Here is a 20,234-nt window from a genome sequence, read left to right on the forward strand (position 1 = left end):
AACGTCCTGGTGCTCCGAGCCGTGTTCTGGGCCCTTCGGTCTTTCCTTCCGTCCCTCAAGGGCAAAGTGGTACGGATCTTCACCGACAACACCATCACGATGTTCTACATACAGAAGCAGGGGGGCAGCAGATCCCCAGCCCTATCCAAGGAAGTGCAGGATCTGTGGCACTGGGCCGTCACCCAGGGGATGTTCCTGGTACCTTTTGATCTGGCAGGAGTGAAAAACACTGTCACCGACTCACTCAGCAGGGAGCTGCGCCCTTGCCACGAGTGGGAGCTTTGGCAGGATCAAGTGGATCTCCTATTCCGACGATGGGGCAGTCCCCAGACCGACCTGTCCGAGACGGCGGCGAACACCAAGTGCCAGAGGTTCGCCAGCAGGTTTCCCCAGCCTGAGAGCATGGGTGATGCATTCACCTTCCCCTGGGATGGCCTGTTCCTATATGCGTTCCCACCATTGCTGTTGCTTCTGCGACTCATCCGTCAACTCAGACGGTTCCGGTGCAGGATGATCCTTGTGGTTCCCGGACCTTCTGGACTTGTTAACGCCCCCCAGCCCCCAGTCAAGCTGCCGACGGACGCGGATCTTCTCTCCAGGGAAGGAGGCGCCTTCCTACATCACGACCCGGGATCGCTGAACCTGCAGGCCTGGCTCCTGCAGCACTAGTTCGGAGGCTACGATATCCCGGCAGATTGCACTGAGGTCCTTGCAAAGGCCACGGCATCCTCGACTCTTAAGTGCTATGGACATAAGTGGAAGAGGTTCTCTGTCTGGTGCCGTGCACAGAAGATCGGCCCTCTATGGATTACGACCCCTCAAGTGCTGCCGTACTTGTTGTCGCTGGCCAAGGCAGGGCTGGCACATGCCTCCATCAAGATCCACCTCGCGGCTATCTCCCGCTACACCAGAACTCCGGGGCGGTCGTCGCTGTTGTCTCACCGCCTGGTGAAGCAGTTCATGAAAGGACTGTTCCGCTCGTTCCCGTCGGTGAAGGCTCCGGCCCCGGCGTGGGAGCTCATCGTGGTGCTGACCAGGCTCATGGGTCCCCCATTCGAGCCCTTGCATTCAGCACCGCTGAAGTACCTATCGTGGAAGACAGCGTTTCTTGTGGCCATCGCCTACGCACAATGAGTGGGAGAGATCCAGGCCCTCTCCTGTAAACCTCCATACATGGCATTCCATGAGACAAGGGTAGTGCTGAGGATGCTCCCCTCCTTCATGCCCAAGGTGCCGTCGGACTTCCATCTCAACGAGCCCTTGGTGTTGCCTGTTTTCTTCCCGTTGCCTTCGTCGCCGGCTGAGAGGACTTTGCACTCGCTGGATGTGGCTAGAGCGCTGAAGTTCTACGTGGACCGCACAAAGTGCCTTCGGAAGACATCACAGCTGTTTGTGAACTTTGGACCTGTGAACCAAGGGAAGGCCCTCTCGAAGGCTTCCATTTCCAGATGGCTCTCCGGCTGCATCATGCACCGTCACCGGTTGGCAAACCGAACGTTGCCCGGCCGTCCAAGCCCATTCAACCAGAGCGATCGCTGCTACCATGGCGTTCCTGTCTGGTGGGCCCCTGCTGGACGTCTGCGGGGCTGCTACGTGGAGGTCGACACACACCTTCACGAGATTATACTGCGTCGCCCGGGATTCCAGGGAGGAGTCCAGAATCGGCCAGGCAGTGCTGCGCAACCTGTCAGCTTGAAGGTGAGCCTGGTGAGGAGGTAAGAGATGCTTAATGTTGAGCCTTGCCACCTCCCGTGGTTGTGCATGTGTGTACTGCTATGTATTCTTGTATTTATGAGCATGTGAATCCATGCCAGACCCCATGCTGGAGAAGGAACAAGTTACTTACCTGTAACTGTTGTTCTCCAGCATGGGTCTGGCATGGATTCACATGCGAACCCTCCCTCCAACCCCTCTGCAGCTCTTCTCTTGATCCTACTGCCACTTTACGTGCTACCAAATCTGAAGATGGCTGCCAGAGGAGGGGCTTAGGTAGAGGGCAGTCATTGGCTGGGGGCAGTATGACCCATAGACCAGTGATTGGTTACTAGTAGAAAGACAGTTCAGAAACAAAACTGATTTTTTTTTTCTATACCGAGGATTCCCAGCCTGACGACAGGGAATATTCATGAGCATGTGAATCCATGCCAGACCCATGCTGGCGAACAACAGTTACAGGTAAGTAACTTGTTCCTTACCGCTGCATTACCACACCACCGAACTACAGGTTTGGAGGTAAGGCAGAGGAAACTCCTCCAGCAAAATGCTCGAGGTAATACCGCAGAAATCCCCATGGATTCCTGTGGACCCAATTATTGGGAACTAATGCTGCCTACCACCACTTGTAATCCGGTGGTAATACCGCCGGACAAGGTGGTGATAACATAATACTATGTGGTGGTATCTCAGTGGTATTACTGCCGAGATAACACTAAACTCGTAATGAGGCTGATTGTTCCAGCAATAGTAACCCAACCAGAGTGCTTGGTTTGACGAAAGCACACCAGTACGAGGCACTGGTGGTTTTCCCACTGGGTGACGGGTACCAGGATCCTCCTACACATATATAATGTCAAATAGAGGGTCCAGCAGAGACAACAGCAATGCCAAGACATCATGAGGATATGGTGCTCAGTTTCAGAGGTTAGGCAGCAAAGACAAGTCATGAGACTAACAGAGTGATAGATTTGTCTCTTGCAGAGCAGATCCAGCTGTCCCACTGGATTAAAGGAAAGGATACCCTTACATGATTCGGTCTTGTGTAGAGCAAGGCAAAGCATCAAAGTTGTTTTTTTCAAGTCAAAAAATTGCTGTGTCATAGCTTTTGTCTTCATCTTTGGGTCAGTTGTCTCTCTCTATATCTGGATTAAATGACCGCACTTGATATAGTTGCTAGAGTGTCAGCTTCTGCGGCAAACCAAAAGATAGAGGGTAACCCTAGCCATCAACCATACACCCTCACAATTTAACGTTAGCACCCAGCCAATCAGTGCTGGCTACCACCAACCTAGAACATCTTTGCATGCAAACTCGGGATGAAGATGCCAGTACAATTTCAAGCAGCCTTGCCATCCATGAACCTAGACTTGTATCTGTGCATTTTTTTGTGAGCTCCTGACTGAAGCTTTCATCAGAAAGTCATCCTTTATGGTATTTCCTAGTCTTCACTGACTTGCACACTATGGCAACAAAGTACAGTTCCCCTGATACTGGATTGCAGTATCAAGGGATACTGGATTCCTGGATTCCCTTTTGGGAGCCTGAAGGAAGAAGGGGCTTTTGTGAGCTGAAATGGCTACTATTCATGAACCCACTATATTAATGTATACTGCCACCAACCAGAACCCCTGCATTTACATGGGCAGGGTCACTGCTGGTGGTCACCTTGGTGGTGGTGTACAACAAACTGGGAAGTCTACAGAGGGCCACAAACAGAGGTTGCGTCCCCTATGAGAGTTGGACGCAACTCACTGGGGAAAAAGGTAAAGCTCAATGAACAAGCAGAAATGGAGGGACTCTCAATATGAGCAAAAGAAGACCGTTACTTGCATATGGGGTAGATTATTATAGCACATCTCACAGCATGATGCATTTCCAGCTTGCACTTGGGTACATTGCGCCATTCAAACGTTTGCTGCCCCCCCAATCGGGGGTGGCCACCACATTCAAACCCTCTTGGGCTTGTTTCCAGGGCAAATGTTCACAATGTGGAGCCATCAGTGAATTCTAGAGGCCCATTCATTCAGTTAATCACATCAGGCCATGGCTACTTGAGCTCCAAGCAGGCCATGACCTTATAAGACATTGTCCGGGACAATGTTCCTTTTTGCTGCTTTTGTGCCTCATACTGAGAATACCTGTGGTATGTTGCCTAACCTTTCTGGAACCTCGACTGTATTTAGGATATGTGAGGTGCTTGTTTACACCTCACTTTCTCTTTTTCTATGGGCTGTTCTAGTGGTAACTATGGCTTCCAGTGCACTGGGTACCTTTTCAGATCATTCCTTTTTCTTGGGTGAGTCCCCTCACCCAGTGCATGTTTGGTGCACATTTGGTGGTGGCGTTTTATTTTTCAAATGATTGTATTATTGTCCAACATCTTTTTTTGTTGTGTTGTTGTCTGTGTGGTAGCCAAAATGGCTACCTCGTTTGCAAGCCCTGAAGGCCGAACCACTGCCTTTGTTGCAAATCTTCCTCGTGGTTGTGCCGAGAATTATCATATTTTGGCGCAATGGAAACCTGCTTGAAGGGGAATAGTTAGGCTTGGTAAGAGTCTTCAACACCCTATTCCACATTTCTCTGTGCATGATACTAGAAGACAATGGTAGCTAAACATCTACGATTGGGTGGACGCAAACTTTGTTGCATAGCCTATGGTTGGAGGGCTGTGGTAACCTCCAGCCCTCATCCGATAACGAATAATATCATTCTGCACTGCTCAACCTGTTGAATGGCATCACCGTACCAATAATTCATCATTAAATGGTGAAAAAAATAATATTTTATTACAGAATTAAAAACTGAGCATTTTGATTACAAAACTTTATAAACGAGCAATGTGACTTTCTGTACACAGAGATTTCAAACTTGATGCCCTTGATGAATAAGAGCATATCAAAATTAGGTCCAAACCCTAGCCGTGGTAGGATTCTCCCTGTGAAGAAAACTGAAATGCTTTGGTCCACACTGTCTTACTCAAGGAACGTCTTCAGGGGCTCAACGAAGGATCAAGATCTTTTCTACAAAAGCATCTCAAACACATTGCAAAAATCAAAAAGCTCACACTTATAAGTGCCAGACATACAACATAAAAGAAAACCAACAATAATCACCAATGCAGAAATCACCTATGAGCCTATTTAAAACTATTATATTTCTTATGGCAATTGCCAGTACCTACCTTATCTATTCGTGTCATTTTACAATTAATCTAATTAGTACTGTCACGTTGCTCGACATCTAAAACCAATTTCAATACACTCCAGTCCTCAACGTGATCTTCATACGTAATTCATTGTATGCAGAATCATTGCAAGCAAAAAAAAAACAAAATTCCCCATCTGGTGTCTTGTCTTGTGTATTTTACAGTTAAAATGATAACCAGTTGAGTTCAGAGGTGATGATAATCAACCTGATAGCAAGAATTGTGACACAGGGACAGAACAAAACCAAAATAGACACCCTCGCACAAAACTAGTTGCAAATTAGCTACTGTCAAGCTATTATTTATATTTGGCACGTTCAGCTAATTTTGTAGCTCTGTTCCCACACATGGAACATTTCGGGGATTCCGCCTTAAGGACAAGAGTTAGCACAACAGGTAAGCTACTTCTTTTTTCCCCTTCACATTACTATGCTTTGGTCTGTCTTGTTATAGCCTTATTGTCACAATACCCTTCAGTTATCTTGTGTCTGACTCCACTTTACAGATGGAACGCCAGCGGCTTGCACGAGAGAAGCAGATGCGAGAGGAGGCAGAACGCTCTCGAGACGAAATGGAAAGGAGACTACTCCAAATAAAGGAGGAAGCTCAGATGGCCAATGATGCATTGGTATGTCTGCCATTTCTTGAAGATGGTTTCTAATAGCATGTCCTTCTGCCTGTCATTTATCATTCTCCAGATGTGTGGAATAGTGTTGACTTAGCATTTATTGTGTGAACTATTTGTTGTCTATCACTTTCAGAAAATATTTTGTAAATCTGCCATTCTGTGCCACTCCATTTGCTGCAGTAGAGAGAAACCTGTCAAGGACGGAAGATGGTTTTCCAGTCACTGCATGCTGGGCTCTCTTAGGAGTCCATGAGCTTGAGATTCAATCCAGGGGACAGAGGGTTAAGCAAAGGTTACAGAATCTCACTTTCACTCCACCTCAGTATAGCTCTTCATATTGGAGGTGGAGGTCCACATTATGCTGTGATACTCCTAATGCTTTTTCTTGGTTTGAGGCAAGAGCTCATGAAATTCTTTTCCCTCTGCTTAACTATCCTTTTTAATTTGTGTTGCCCATCTTGTGACATCCTCCCAATTTAAGCTGAAGCAACTCACTAACCCCCAAGTCAAATGGCAAACTCTACGTACCCATGACATGCAGTGCTGTGACTAAGAATCCTTCCCAGAGCGTAAACATCGACTCCTAGTCCTGTTCTGGAAAGCTTTGAAAGGATAGTTTGTCTAAGATGGGGTCCTCTGGTTTGTTGCGGGAGATGCCCTTCTGATGTATGTCTCTGCTCGTTTTGTGAGGTGTTACCCGATTCACCTACTTTAATTTTAATCTTTTGCATTCTCCCACTGATTCCCCATTTGATAGATCATCCCCTCTCCTGCTGGGAAAATGTCTGCAGGGGGTGTAGTGCCACTCGACATAGTCTCCTTGTGCCTTGACAGTGCCAAAACCTGACTCCGGATGTGACGTTGTCCATCGTACATATAGCATGCACTGCCCCATACCACTGTTCCTTTTTTTACAACAAGCTCTGCACACTGTTCGGAACATGGCTCGTTGCAAATCAATTTTTCGGGCATCAGTATGTTGAGGCCCAAGCCTTCGGGGGTTTAAGAGCTGCCGGAACTGCAGCTCTTAAATGTCCATCACGGACCCACTTAACATCTGTGTGGAGGTGGGACATGATACGGAGCAATGTGGCTCTTCTCGGTCCATTCATTTTATTTATTTGTTTATTTGTACAGCGCTTACACACAATTGAAGTGTTTTAAAGTGCTTCAAGGCGGGAAGGGAGCAAGGGAATACAGTAGTCCTTCTTAGGCCTTGAGCTTTCCGAATGATCTAACAAAAAAAGTAACTAGCGTACTAGGCCTGACAGCATTTCTCCTAATTCAAGTGCATGAAGTGTTTCAGGCGCAACAAACTAGGGAGGGGAGACAAAGGGGGACAAGATGGAACTTACTAGTCCATGTAAATTCGGGTCATGCACGTGTACAGAGACGGACGTGTGAGGGAGAGGGGGCGGAGGGTAAATGCGCCCAGTCCAGCAGGGCCTTGGATTAAGTGCAGAGAAGTTACACCTCTCATGGATCGTATGCTGAAAGTGCAGTAGTCTGAACATAGCGCAGAGGCCCGGTGGCAAGTGCAAAGACTGGCGGGGGAGCCTGGGACCTGTGAGGCTCTGAAAGGTTAACCACACGACCAGTCAGTAAAAACTGAACAGAGTTAGGAAAGGGAAGGCAGAGTGATGCAGGAGAGAAGAAGATAGAGGAGGTTAGCAGGGGAGAGGGCGATAGCAGGAGGAAGCAAAGAGGAAAGTCCTGAGGAGTTTCCAGAACATATGTAGCTCCGGCTCAAGGCAGAGAGAGGCAGGGAGGCTGTCCCAGAGGGAGGCACCTGCAGAGGATAGGATCTTCCCCCAAATCTCTGCTTAGAAAAACGGCTCACCCGAAAATAGTTGGAGGAAGATGAGCCGAGGGCTCTAGAAGGAGAGTATTTGGGAAGTGAGCGTTGTGCCCCGGCCCCAGAAAGTCTTGTGGACTATGCAGAGGGTCTTGAAGTGGATCCTAGCAGCCACGGGGAGCCAGTGAAGGGATTTCAGTGCCGGAGAGATGCATTCCCTGGGCTTGCGGCCAAGGATAAGTATTGCGGTTCTGTTCTGGATGAGTTGTAGCGGATGGAGAGTAGAAGTAGGAAGATTGAGAAAGAGGCTGTTGCAGTAGTCTAGCCTAGAGAGAACCAGGGCTCTGGAGATGGTGAGCCTTTGGAGGGAAAGTGAGAAAAGATAGAATACCACTGAGGAGGTGCAGCTGATAGTGGGAATTTTTGGAGATGTCCGAGATGTGAGAAGAGAAGGAGAGAGTGGAGTCGAACATGACCCCCAGATTATTTGCCTCACTAGTAGGTGGAGGCGCAGGTCTACGGGTGGCCAGCCAGTGAGAAATTGGGAAAGCGGGACCAGGGGTCCCAATGAGGACGATCTGTCTTACTGGCATTGAGACAGAGATCATTAGGAGCACACCAAGACTGAATTGCGGAATGACAGTCAGGAATGAGTGAGGAGGAGGAAGAAGCTGAGGGTAGTCTGGAAGAGAGCTGCGTGTCATCCGCATAACACTGAAAGAGGTGAAGGTAGAGATCCTGTGGGCCAGAGGGGAGAGAATGATATAGGAGAGAAAGGGCCCAAGTTCAACCTGGGAAGGACGGTCTGAGAGAAAGGAGGCAAGCCACGCCAGGGACTGATCTGTGTTGCCCAGGGTATCAGACGGGAGATCAGGATGTTGTGGTTTACCGTGTCAAAGGCAGAAGACAGATCGAGAAGAATGAGGGCAGAAGGAAAGTTAGTCAAGGTTGGAGAGCAGGTCTTCACGGGTGTTCAGAAGAGCAGTTTCTGTGCCTCTGGATGCTCTAAAGCCAGACTGATGGTCATGGAGACAACCAACATATTCAGTGTGAAGGGTAAGCTGTGAGACATCTAATTTCTCCAGGAGCTTGTCCAGGAAAGGAGTGATGGAGATCGGCAATCGTTTGCTGGGATTGAGTGGTCAGCAGAGGGATTTTTAAGCATAGGGTGCACAAGAGTTCTTGAAAGAAGTGGGGAAAACTCCAGTGGTGAAGGTGAGGTTGCAGAGGTCGGCCAAGGCTGGAGCAAGAGAATCTATGTTGTCCTTGATGGTTTAAGGAGGGGCAAGGATCAACCTGTTTGGCGGAGGCTTTCATGGACTGGGCTTGTATAGAGACCTTCTCAGGTGTGACAGGGGAGAGGGAGGATAGAAGAGGGGGTTCACGGGGGGGCCCCAAGAGATGTGGGTGTAGACAACGGTGCAGGGGAAAGAAGGCTTTGGATTCAGCACTGTCTACAGTAGAGACTGTAATCGCACAAGCTGGGCTCCCCCCAACCCCCCCTTTCAGGGGTTAAGACCAGGGGTAAGCACCCGAGACCAAGACAGATTTCTTTGAGTCCAAGCAAACTGTATTTGACGAAGAGGCAGAGACCCCATTGCTCATGTAAGACTTTTTCTGACCAAGCAGAGCTTATTGACAGCCCTGCAGGCTTGAATGACGCGAGTGCACTGGATATGACCCCTGACGTTGAGATGCAGGGTCAGCGCCATATGTGCACCCAAATGCCCAGTACCGGAAGGTAGTCCTTGGCCAGACCATTACAGCAGTAGAAGCTCACTGATATCCAGGACAAGAGGCCATAGTCTGAGAGGGCACTGCCCTACACTACAATTGCGGACCCAATAGTGAAGCTGTGGCAACATCTGTGCAATACACCAGCGGTTGACAGTGAACTCACCAAAAAGTATAAGCTGAGTAGAGGCAGATCTCTCTTTCCTCTCTTCTCACCTGACACCCAAAGAGCTAGTGGTCCAAGCCGCAATCGTCAATCCGAGGCCTTCGACATTTGGTCTATCTATGGATAGGGAGTCGAAAGAAATGGATGCCCCCTCAGAAAAGGCTTTCACATCCGGAAGTATGGTGCTGAAGGCTATCATTGCCTTTTGCACTTTTGCTACGTATTCCCACTGTCTATGGAAGGCGATTTCAGAGGCACCCATCCCGCTACCAAAAATAGAAGTTAGAGCAGGCTACCTGGCTATCGTATATGACGATAAGGAGATGGCATGCCAAGCTCTCCAGGCTGACCTCGACGCAGTGTAGGGAATTCGATGGGGACATCAACAGTACTTCAGGGAGGTAGAATATAGACTTACCTCCCAATCTGTCCGTTTAGGAATGGCGAATATTCACTACACTGACGGGGGGGATGAAAAGGCGGGAAGAACAGGCCTGGCTCTTTGTCAGCTGTGGAGGAAAGAAACAAGACAACAATCCTCCGATAATGGTATGAAGAACCACCTCGCTCCGCCCCTACTCCTTAATTTAGAACCAAGGTTACCTGTGGTTTGCAGAAGGGGAACCCAACAGTTAAACAGCCGGGAGGACGGAAACAGGAAGAAACGAGGAAACAAAACAGGAAATCTAAGGTGTTCCAATAAAGGTCCAGTTATTTTTGTTTTTAAAAAGCACAACCTCAGTTAAAAGAGAGTCCACAGTACCAAATGCCAAACCTTAATTACTAATGCAGGTCCAAAATCCGAATGCCAAGTTTGTCACTGGTGAATCCACAAGGAAAAGGTAACCAAGGAGCCAAGTTGAAGGAGAAGAGGGCGGAGTCCAGAATCCAACAAAGACGGCCAAGCGACAAGGAGGGAATTGGCAAACAAAGGAATGTTGTTGGAAACCAGCAAGGACTGGGAAACAGACAAACGGGAGCTCCAGGCAAGGTGCATGCTCCTCGGATGCCAGTTGTGAAGCAGTAGTCCGCGTAATGGCAACTGCCTTTTTGATTCCCCTGCCATACAGTCGGGCGGACAGCCGATGTGCTTCCTGTGACAATGCTCTGTGCTCTGTACTTGGTGGTTTGCTCAGAACGGTAATGTGTTTGGTGGCTGTCTAAGTGCCACAGCAACCTCCAGTGTCGGAGGCTCAGAGAGGGCTTCCAGGGCATGACCGCTTCATACCTTCGATGATCGGGACTTCTCACCGAACGTGCAGGTTAAGCTCCTTGACATGGCCTTCGATGGAGAGCATCTATTTGCACCGATAGCCAATGAGTCCCTAGAGAGGTTCAAGAATTCTGAGATTGCTGCAAACACTAAGATTGGCGCTCTAGTAGTCTACCAAGTACTCATTTTCATTCAGCTTCAGATGCAGGAGGTTTAGGCGTTGCACACCCTTTGTGAGATAGGCACTGGTACAGTTACCCCATACCTAGTAGAGAAGGTTCTCACACCCGACAGAGGAAGGAGGGCAACAAATGGCAATCTTATTCGGCCTCTGTGGTGGTGCCGGCTTCGAGGAAGGCTCTTTGAGTTGTTCCCAGATGCTTCTCAGGTCTTCAGGTACTGCAGCGGCTGGAAGGAGATTACCACTGACGCCAGGTCCTCTAGTTGGAGGAACAAGGGTACTGCCTAGCTTTTCTCAGAAAGCCTCTGGACAGACCACCTCTATTTCATAGGAGCTGGAACCCGATCTCCAGGCCAAATTGAAATACCTGCACATGAATGGTGCAGTTGAGGAGGTGCTGGCCAGGGAGAGAGGTACCAGCTGTTACTCTTACTACTTCCTGGTGCCAAAAAAAGGGGAGGACCTCAGGACTACCACGTTCCTGAGTAAGGCATTTTCAGGAGGGTGACACTGCCAGAGATTTTCCAGGCTCTACAATCCCAGGATTGGATGGTGTCACAGGCCCTTCAGCACGCCTACTTTCACATAGCGAACCATCGGAAGCACAGGCATTTTCTGATATTTGTCAGGTGGGACGTTCATTAACAGTTCAGAGTTCTCCCTTTGGTCTAACATCCTCACCCAGGTTGTTCACCAAGCTGTTGGCAGTGGTGGCAGCTCACCTCAGGAGTTCCAGAGTCCTCTTATTCCTGTATTTGGATGACTGACTGATTTGAGGTCAGTCCCCAGAGCAGGTTTCGAGGCATCTCAAGGGCACTAGCTCGCTGCTGCTCAGCCTGGGCTTCTCTCTGAATTTGTAGAAGTTACACACACGACACAAGCACAGAGGCTCCAGTTCATCTGAGCAGTCCTCAACACTAGGGAGGTGATGGCTTCTACCCCCCGCCCCCGAGGGGAGCATCACCAGCGTCAGACAAATGGTTGCATGGTTCCAGATCTCCAGCAGTCTGCCAGCATCAGCTTTTCTCTGCCTTCTAGGTCTGGGCTTCCTACATTCTTTTGGGGCCAGAGGCCAGACTTTTGATGCTCTCCCTTCAGTGGCTTCTCAGGAGCGAGTGGTTGCAACATTCTAGTGGTGGGCTAAAAGGGAGAACTTGATGGTGTAAGGGAAGGCATGGTATCAAAGTAAGACGGACAAAAGTGACCACAGTTCAAGGGTGTTTATTGAACTTTATCAAGCGTGTGATAAACGCCTATCTAAAACTAAATCTAAAGATGGGAGCAAGCTACGACCATCAAATAATAACGCAGTCCTAGTGGAGCCTCATCAAAATAAAAGGGCCTATACTAAAAACCTATTGTCAATCCTTACTGCTAATTTACAAATAGTGTGGGGAAATGTTCATGAAGAAAAGAAAAGAAGTGTTCACAAAATGCTAAGTCAGGATGTTTAGGCCATTGGCCTTCCCCACGTTTTCAGCATGGGACAAGGCGGTTCACTCGAGCATAGCACACTCTTGGGCTTCTTCGGCACAATGACACAGTTCCATTACCAACATCACGGCCTTCTGTGCCCAAGTCTCTTAAGTTATCAGTCTCTTGATTCAGAGGGCCTGATATACCAAAACAATGAAAAGTTCCTTTATAAACATCCAAGTCTGGTGATTCACTCTTCACCCTGGATCCCCCTCAGCCAGGCTCAGATCCCTTTTGTACCAAAATCCTTAATTTGGATACCCCTCTTCCGGGCTCAAAGCCTCTTCTCCAATGCTTATATAATATCTTTTCTCAGTGACTTACGGTTTACCCCGGATCCTCCTCAGCCAGGCTCAGATCCCTTTTACACAATTAGTCTCCCTCCTTCGTCTCGCTCGGACCAATTATAGTTTGTATTAGCTATCGAAGACTTTCGGAAGTGCACTGGGTTTGGCTTGACCCCATTGCAGGACCACTTCGATATCACAGTTCACAATTGTACACTCTCAGTTGGATGCCTAACCGAGACCTTCGAATGAGCACCCACGTGGTGCCGGACCACTCTGTACATGGCATCTACCTTGGTTTCAAAAGTTCAGTCGCTCCTTGGATATTCAATTATATTTGCATTGCTCATCACATACGCCTTACCCTATGTTCTTCGCCGATTTCTTCATACAAAGTTGCCGCTTGCAACCTTGGTTTTAACACAGACCGGTCTGCTATCAGTTTGCCCGACTCCCCGGCTGTGTGTGACTTTACTGGAGCTGCTTTGTTGTAGGAGCCAAGGACAGTGCCACAGCGGCAATCACTCCCCCCGCCTCGGCTATCGATGCAGGAGAGTCCTGGGTACCTTTGACACACAGTGCACCTTTCTTCATTTTCAATTCCCGGTCTTATGTTTCTTATTCTCCACGGCTCGTGAAAGTAGCGTTTTTCTTCCTCTGAAAAGGCCAAGGGCAATTCCCTCCTTGCAACACTTTCTGGTCTTGCCATCTTTCTCATCATGTTAAACTGTAATCTCGGAATTGTTGCTTTCTCTTGTGTTTTGCCTTGCCCAGGATGTCCTTTCGTGCTCCGCTTTTTATCTGTGTGGGGAAGTGTGATGGAAGTCAGGTGTGTGTAATTATCAGTAATTTCCTGACTCTGCCTGACTCTTGTGTTGGGACATGTCAGGTATACGGCTTGGGTGTTAGTCTGTTTTCTCTCACAGTGAGCTGTCCGTGAAAGTGTTTGTGGGTCATTTCAGAGATCTGCTCCCTTTGGGGAACCTAGTCAGTGGATCGATTTGCAAAGAAGGACAATGTAAAATGCAAGCAGTTCTGCTGAAGCAAATTTCCCAGAAGGAGTATTGGGGGACGACACCTTGGTGGAGTAGGTCTTCAGCCTTCATTGTGCATTACCTTTGATCGTGGGTTCTCGGGAGCTTGAGGAGGTTCTGAGCCTGCCTGATCATATTCGGCCCGGATTGGGTGAGGAGGACATGGGACCTGCAACCTCTGTAGTTGGCCGTTTGCCCTGCTTCACCAGTTTACTCAGAGGCCGGAGAGTTTGTCCCAGTCTGAAGGGCGGGAGCTCGTCCGAATACAGGGTCTCAAGGTGCTGCTGGCTGTGCATGGTGATGCTGGCTGTGCACATGCCATCATCCATAACCCTCTATGCATGTAGATGAAAATAATGTGAAGCATGGTGTAAGGACAGCAGTGCAGCACTTTGTCATGCTCCACATGTTGTTTTCTTTGACTAGGCTGGCTTTGTAAATGGGCATGATAAAGGGTTATTTGGTTGCCTTGACAGAGTTGAAGAGGTCACCTGAGCAAGGTTTTTTATTTTTTATTTTATTTTCTCCATGCCATTCATGACCCACTTTTTGAAGGGTCTTGTAAATATGTTTCCTCTAATGCCATGTGTTGTCCCGGTTTGGCACCTTAACTTAGTTCTCTCTTTTTCTAAAAACAATTTTATGTGCTGGTAAAGCAAGACGGTTACACGACTGGTGTAATTACCAAATAGCACATGTTCTGCACAGTTAATTCAGTTAGATGAGCAGTGCCCCCCCATTCTCATACAGTAGTAACGCATATTACCCTCCACCTGCCAACTGCCCCCCCCCCCGCAAGTTTTATATCTTACCCCCTATCCTACTTGACATTCATAAACTTGAAAAATATTTATACATGTTAGCTTTGTATATAGGAGGAAGAGAATTCTCTGTGTATTCATTAACATAGTTTGCATACTTTCCCAGTGACAGAGCAGTATTTTTCTCAGCTGCTAAAATATCCCAGATTTTCCCTCACCACATTTGAGCGCACTGACCCATTTAGGCCTGCTATTTTCTAGCTAATGTGATCTTAGCTCCCACCAGGAGGTAAGTGACTGTTAGGGAGAATTCTCATAAATGTGCTAATTCCCTTCACCTTAGAGACCCCCAGCAACTTAGCTGAATTTTGAGGACTTGATTTTTTTTACCTGGAGTGTGAGCCTTTTTTCCCCACTCTTTCATGTATTTTGATGTGTCTTTTATTCTGGTGTTCTTTGATTGTGGAGTTTTAAGATAACTCCATAGGCATCTTTTTGTGTGTGTTACACAGCACCCTTAGTGCAGTGAGACAGGGATGTATTTTTAGACTTCCCAAAGGTTTAAATACCTTCTCGGGATAAAATACTGTTTACCAGAGAATGTAAAGTTAAATTGACACAAGTATTTGGGAAACCCTCATGCTGACAACCACGTTTGCTCCAATGAGCATTTAAATTATTCAACTAATTTAACCCTAACCTCATTCACGAATAAAATAAATAAGAATTGGCGCCAAGGGAGAGCTTTGTTGGCTGCAAACCATTTTTCCTTTTTTTTTTTAAATTGACTTTACTAGTCTTTTTAAATTCCTAGACCCAGCACACACTATCTTCCTATAGAGTGCTGGAGGTGTTACCTAGTGTCCCCTGTGTCTAAAAACTCATGTAGCAGTCAAATTCTACCCTTTTCTATCGAAATGGCTGGTGGCAGTGATTTTAGAACAAACTACAATGATTTTTCCCGACCGCGAACACCGGTAGCTAAAAATCCTGGGAGCCATGTTTTTCAAGATGGCACCTTAAGCCCCTTGTTTAAACAGGCCCCGGGCTTCTTTTTTCGCCATTTCTTTTTGGAAAAAGCCTTCAAGAGTTTGTCTCTGCGCGCCAAGCCAGGTTTGGTCCCTTTGTTTCCATGCCTTTGGCGGGCTTCAGGACTGGTTGGGCAGGAAGTGAGGGAGGTGCCCGAAACTCCCTGTGCTTAGTCTCCTAGGAGACCCAAATGCACTCTGGCGTGATTGGCTAGCTGACTGTCTGGCAAGGACAGCCACCCTGCTGGGTGAGTGGCAGCTAGGCTGTAACGGGAGAAATCTGTTTAAAAGGCGAGTCTCCAGGACTAGAAAGCAGAGTCGACCACTGGAACAAAAGAACCGAAGATGAGCTGGAAGAGGACGGCTGCTGCAAATCCTGGACCGTTGGTTCGCCCGGTGAGGCCCAGCTGCAGGTCAGAATTACCAAGCTCCTTTTGACAGAGAAGCCCCTTCAAGGACGACTTCTTCCTTTGAGTTGGTAGGACCAATCAACTCGTAAGCCACCTGAATACCATTACCGGAGCTGGTTAGGATTAACTAGGAGGAAGGACACCAGCTTGTGTGCTTGACGAACAGCTACTGGAACTGAAGTGACTCCCTTTTTGTCAGCGTTTCCTACGGACCCGTGCAGTGCAGGAGTCCCCTAACGTCCGCCCTTTTGTCCCCACGACTGAGGCTCAGGAACAGTGAGATCTGCAGGAACTGCCAGGAACCAACGTCTTACGCTGCATCTTTTGCTTCATACTAAGTTACTGTGCCAACCTAATTGAGAGAACGCTTCTCTCGCAGTGAAAGTTCGTGAAACTTTCCCAACTTGCAGGCCTATCCGCTTGTGACCCAACATATGATTCTTTTTCTTACAAACTACTTTTGAGAACTTTTGCAAAGACTTTACCGTTTACTTCAAGAACTGCTCTTTCCTATCCAAGACACTAGCCCATTGACTTCGGCCTAGGCCTATTGAACTGAATCGAGTCCTGTAGTGAACTAGAACTATTTGCTCTGCCTATGAAAGTATTTGTGATCTAATCTATTAACTTGTGCCTTTGCCTTCACATTCAAAGTGACTGAAATGCCGTTTGGCTCCTATTTCAGGGGAGCTTAAATCGTTCAGAAACGTATTGGTTTTGTGCTGAAGTATATTTGTGTATAATATTAAGTTGCCTCCTTCTAGTGGATGTTTTCTAAATGATTGTGTAATAAATGTATAAGTGTTTTACCAAGAAACCTTGAGTGTAAGTGTCTACTTGAACCACTGTGATTGTAAGACCTCTGTGTACCCTCTTGTACTGCTCACATTCCCTCTTGAGATAAGCCTGGCTGCTCAGCTCGCTACCACAAAACTGTGTAGTACAGACTTCTACTAAAGGTTGGTTTTTGCTTACACCTGTAGTCCTAATTGTATGTAGTGGTCCCAGAGGGTACTGCATGCAAGTCTGCCTAACAGTGACCAGGCTTTCCATGCTATCTGCAACCGGGTAGATCCCATCCACCAGGTCCCCCAGAAGTATAATCAGTGGATACAGGGGCAGGGGAGTAACTGTGATTGATTTGATGTGGAAGAGCACCTCCTTCCAAATGTATTGAGCTGTGATACAACCCCACCACATGTCACAACGTATCAATTTTGTTGCAGACTCTAGGGTAGTATGTATACGTTATGTTTAGCCTGCCTGAGTTCGCCCCTTCTTAATGGCGGCTCATTTTAATTCCTTGCATTCAATACCAAACAGGCTACTTACGCTGAAGACCGCTTTTAATGTCCGCTACGCACGTCACTGAACTCTAAGCACTCTTGTGCAAGCTGCCTTTCCTTGCGTGCTTTAAGTAGAAGGTCTCTCTGACGGTCCGACCCAGGTTTCTGCCTAAGGTGGTGTCGGAATGCCATATTTCTTAGAATGTGAAGTACTGGTTTTTGTTACACCACCTCACCCATCAAAGGAGGATGAGGGGCTTCATAGACTGACCCCAAGAGGGCATTACGTTTCTATCAGCCAAGGACCGCTTGTTTCCAGCGGGTTGACCTGCTGTTTGTTGCATTTTCTTAGTCCAACTTGAGGAAAGCAGTGACGAAGCAAACAATCTCTCGCTGGATCATTCTGTGCATTTCAGAATGTTATGAGAAGGCGGGTAAGGAAGTCCCACTGGGTCTACGGGCTCACTCTACCAGGGGTGTGGCTGCTTGGTCTGCTTTGCAGAGTGTCGTATAATTTGGAGAAATCTGTCAGCCCGCTGCATGAGCTTCTTTATACATCTCATCTAAAAACAATAGTTTGGATGTATGCTGGGACAGAGAAGCCTGCTTCGGCAGGGCAGTATTTAAACGTTTTTTTATTGTAAACTTGCAGTCCACCTCCTATTGTAACTGCTGCGGGAGTCTATCAAGATGAGGAATCTGTTGGAGAATGCAATCCATTGAAGGAGAAATTAGATTCTGGTAATAATGTTTGTATGGAATCTTCCCTACAAATTACTCATCACCTGCCCTTCCTTAGCCTTCGCAAATCTTCTTGTGGGTCAATGGTAGAGGAATGCTTTTTTTGATTCTTTGGAGCAGCCTGTTTTAAAGGGAAAAAGAAGAAAAAAGAATACTTCAAAAGAAGTTTTGATGCCATTACACTTGCCTATCTGTTCCTCACTTTGAAAAAGAAAAGAATCTTTTCTTTTTCAATGTATGTAATCGATTACCTTGACTGCTGAGCACAGGGGGATAAAGGTGGGGAACTGAGGCATGGGGGCGTAGTGCATGATCTATGTATGATCACCAATGTCCCGTCCGAGTCGAGGAGACCATGTTGAGCCGTAGTGCGCCCCCAGTTCCAATTTTCTGACCAGCTGAGGGGATGATCTATCAAGATGTGGGAGAAGAATCTATAGAATGTAACATTACCAGGGAGGAATTTCTCTGTCTGTAGCATGTTATCCCTTCAGTTATTTACTTGTCATGTATTGAAAAATCCTATAGATTCAAGATTTCCACCAACCAAAGGTAACTGGGGTCTATTTGGGTATGTTAATTATGTCTAATGGCACTTCTTTTTTTTAACTGTTTTTTTAATTAACTTTGGACGTAACACAATACACAAAAATGCCTTCAGGCACAAAGTGCCCCAACCCCTCCTCTTCCCCCCTTCTTCCATTACATACATTAGTCCTCCATCTGCACGACAATGCGCCAGTCTCTGTATCGAACTTGGGTCCGTCATCGGTAGAGTGTTAGAAGAAGTTTGGTTCCAAACATTCCCTCTCTCCAGAGACACCCCATAGGTTCGATCAATCCACTCACGAGCAGAGATAGGGAGTCCACCCGTGGACGGAGAGCCATCAGGTGTCATTTGAGTTGAGGTCTGGGGGAATCAGGGTCGCTTCCTGATTCCGCTTCTTTGGCCATATAGGATCTAAAGGCGGCCCAATAGTCCTTGGGTTTACTGTTAGGTGGAAGTGATGTATTAGACTGTGTTTCCCTCCGTTCACAACTCAACATGAGGTTGAGCCAGTGTTGAAATGTGGGTGCTCTGTTGGATCCCCATGTTCGTGCTACAAGTGACCTAGCAGTCACGGATGCCATACCCACCAGGCGCTTCTAACATCGGGTGCCGGTCTCAATTAAGGCCAACAGCCAGACTTCAGAAGTAAAAGGTAAACGAGTATCAATCATGTTCGACACTGCAGCAACGATTTCGGACCACAGGGACTGAACCCAACGGCATAGCCATGCCACGTGGTAGAAATCTGATGGTATCTCTTACAATTAAGGGATCGAAGAGGGAAGAGCTTGTGTAAGGTGAGCAGGGAATATTATGTCTGATGTAGGAACTTAAATGAATCAGGCAAAATCTGTTGTTAATAGAGATGGACTTGGTCTGCGCATGTATAAAGTTCCACTGGTGGTCCGTCAAGGAGTGCCCCAAGTTATCCTGCCATTTATCTCTATGAAGGTTCGACTGTGGAGGTCTGAGTGACCGGAACATGCCATATGCCTTCCGCACTCTCCTTTTGTTCCCCCTTCCATGCACTTCTCCCCCTACCCCCTCTATCCTGCACTTGCACGTTCTCAATGTCACTGGGCCTAGTATGATCGTTGTTTTTGTTCTCCCTGTTCCCCTTCCCTTGCCGCGCTCTGAAACACTTGTGTATGAGCGCGATAGAAATAAAATATCAATATAAGGTTGAGATCAGTTTCCTGGTGTGTGTTGGATAAGTGACATATAACATTAGTGGGGAGGCAGGGGGCGAGTTCGGAAAGTCCGGCCACCTGGCTCGTAGCATCTCCCAGAGCCGGAAATACAAAAGTTGCGTGATGGGGTCCATTCTCCCCGTGCTTTAAGATCGTCCCATGACATGAATCTGCCCTCAGGGGCAATATCGCCTATTGTATTATTCTGTAGGTTTGTGAAGTGCTGGTGAAAAATAGCCGTGTGTAAGTAGTATGCCCCGTACCTGGTATATTGCCATGGTAGGAGAGTACCATTGTCCTAGGTTGGCCCATTTCGCCAGACGGTCCCACACCCTGAGAGTAACATCCAGTGGTTGTACTTCTGATCTCATTTGTCTTTCCTGTGAGGCCCATAGTAGTCCTCTAAGGTCGGATGGGCTGGCAAGAGCCTTCTCAAGGCGTGTGTGGGGGAGTTCGCCTGTGGGGGACCACCACCAGACGGATTATTGTACCTGTGCTATCAAGTAGTATAAGAAGAAGTCTGGGAAATCTTAGCCTCCATCGGAGCATGGATGACATAGCGTATTTAACGAGACGCAGGGTTGCTTCCCTGCCTATATCAATTTAATCATCATGCTCTTTAGTCGGTTCCAGAAGCACACGGGGGGACAAATCGGGACATTATTAAAGACGTACATTAACTTTGGCAGGACCACCATGTTGGAAAGTGAGATGCGAGCGACTGAGAGATGGGGAGGCACACCCATGTGTTCACCCTGTGTTCCAAGTATTGTAGTGCAGCAATGTAGTTCTCCTCATATAACTTAGCCGGTGAAGTGGACACGCGGATGCCT

The 20,234-nt window shown here is 47.6% G+C and overlaps 1 protein-coding gene across 3 annotated transcripts in view; it reads left to right on the forward strand.

Moving 5' to 3' along the window:
* NF2 (NF2, moesin-ezrin-radixin like (MERLIN) tumor suppressor) overlaps window positions 1–20,234 on the forward strand; it is an 855,245-nt gene that overhangs the window by 452,517 nt on the left and 382,494 nt on the right. For all 3 annotated transcript variants that reach the window (XM_069619277.1, XM_069619276.1, XM_069619278.1), the window contains one exon: window positions 5,427–5,549. In XM_069619277.1, coding sequence (XP_069475378.1) covers window positions 5,427–5,549 — 123 coding nt within the window. The remainder of the gene's footprint in view (window positions 1–5,426; window positions 5,550–20,234) is intronic.

This window comes from Ambystoma mexicanum, chromosome 10 (assembly GCF_040938575.1).
Source record: "Ambystoma mexicanum isolate Mex_15411 chromosome 10, UKY_AmexF1_1, whole genome shotgun sequence".
Lineage (NCBI taxonomy): Eukaryota > Metazoa > Chordata > Amphibia > Caudata > Ambystomatidae > Ambystoma > Ambystoma mexicanum.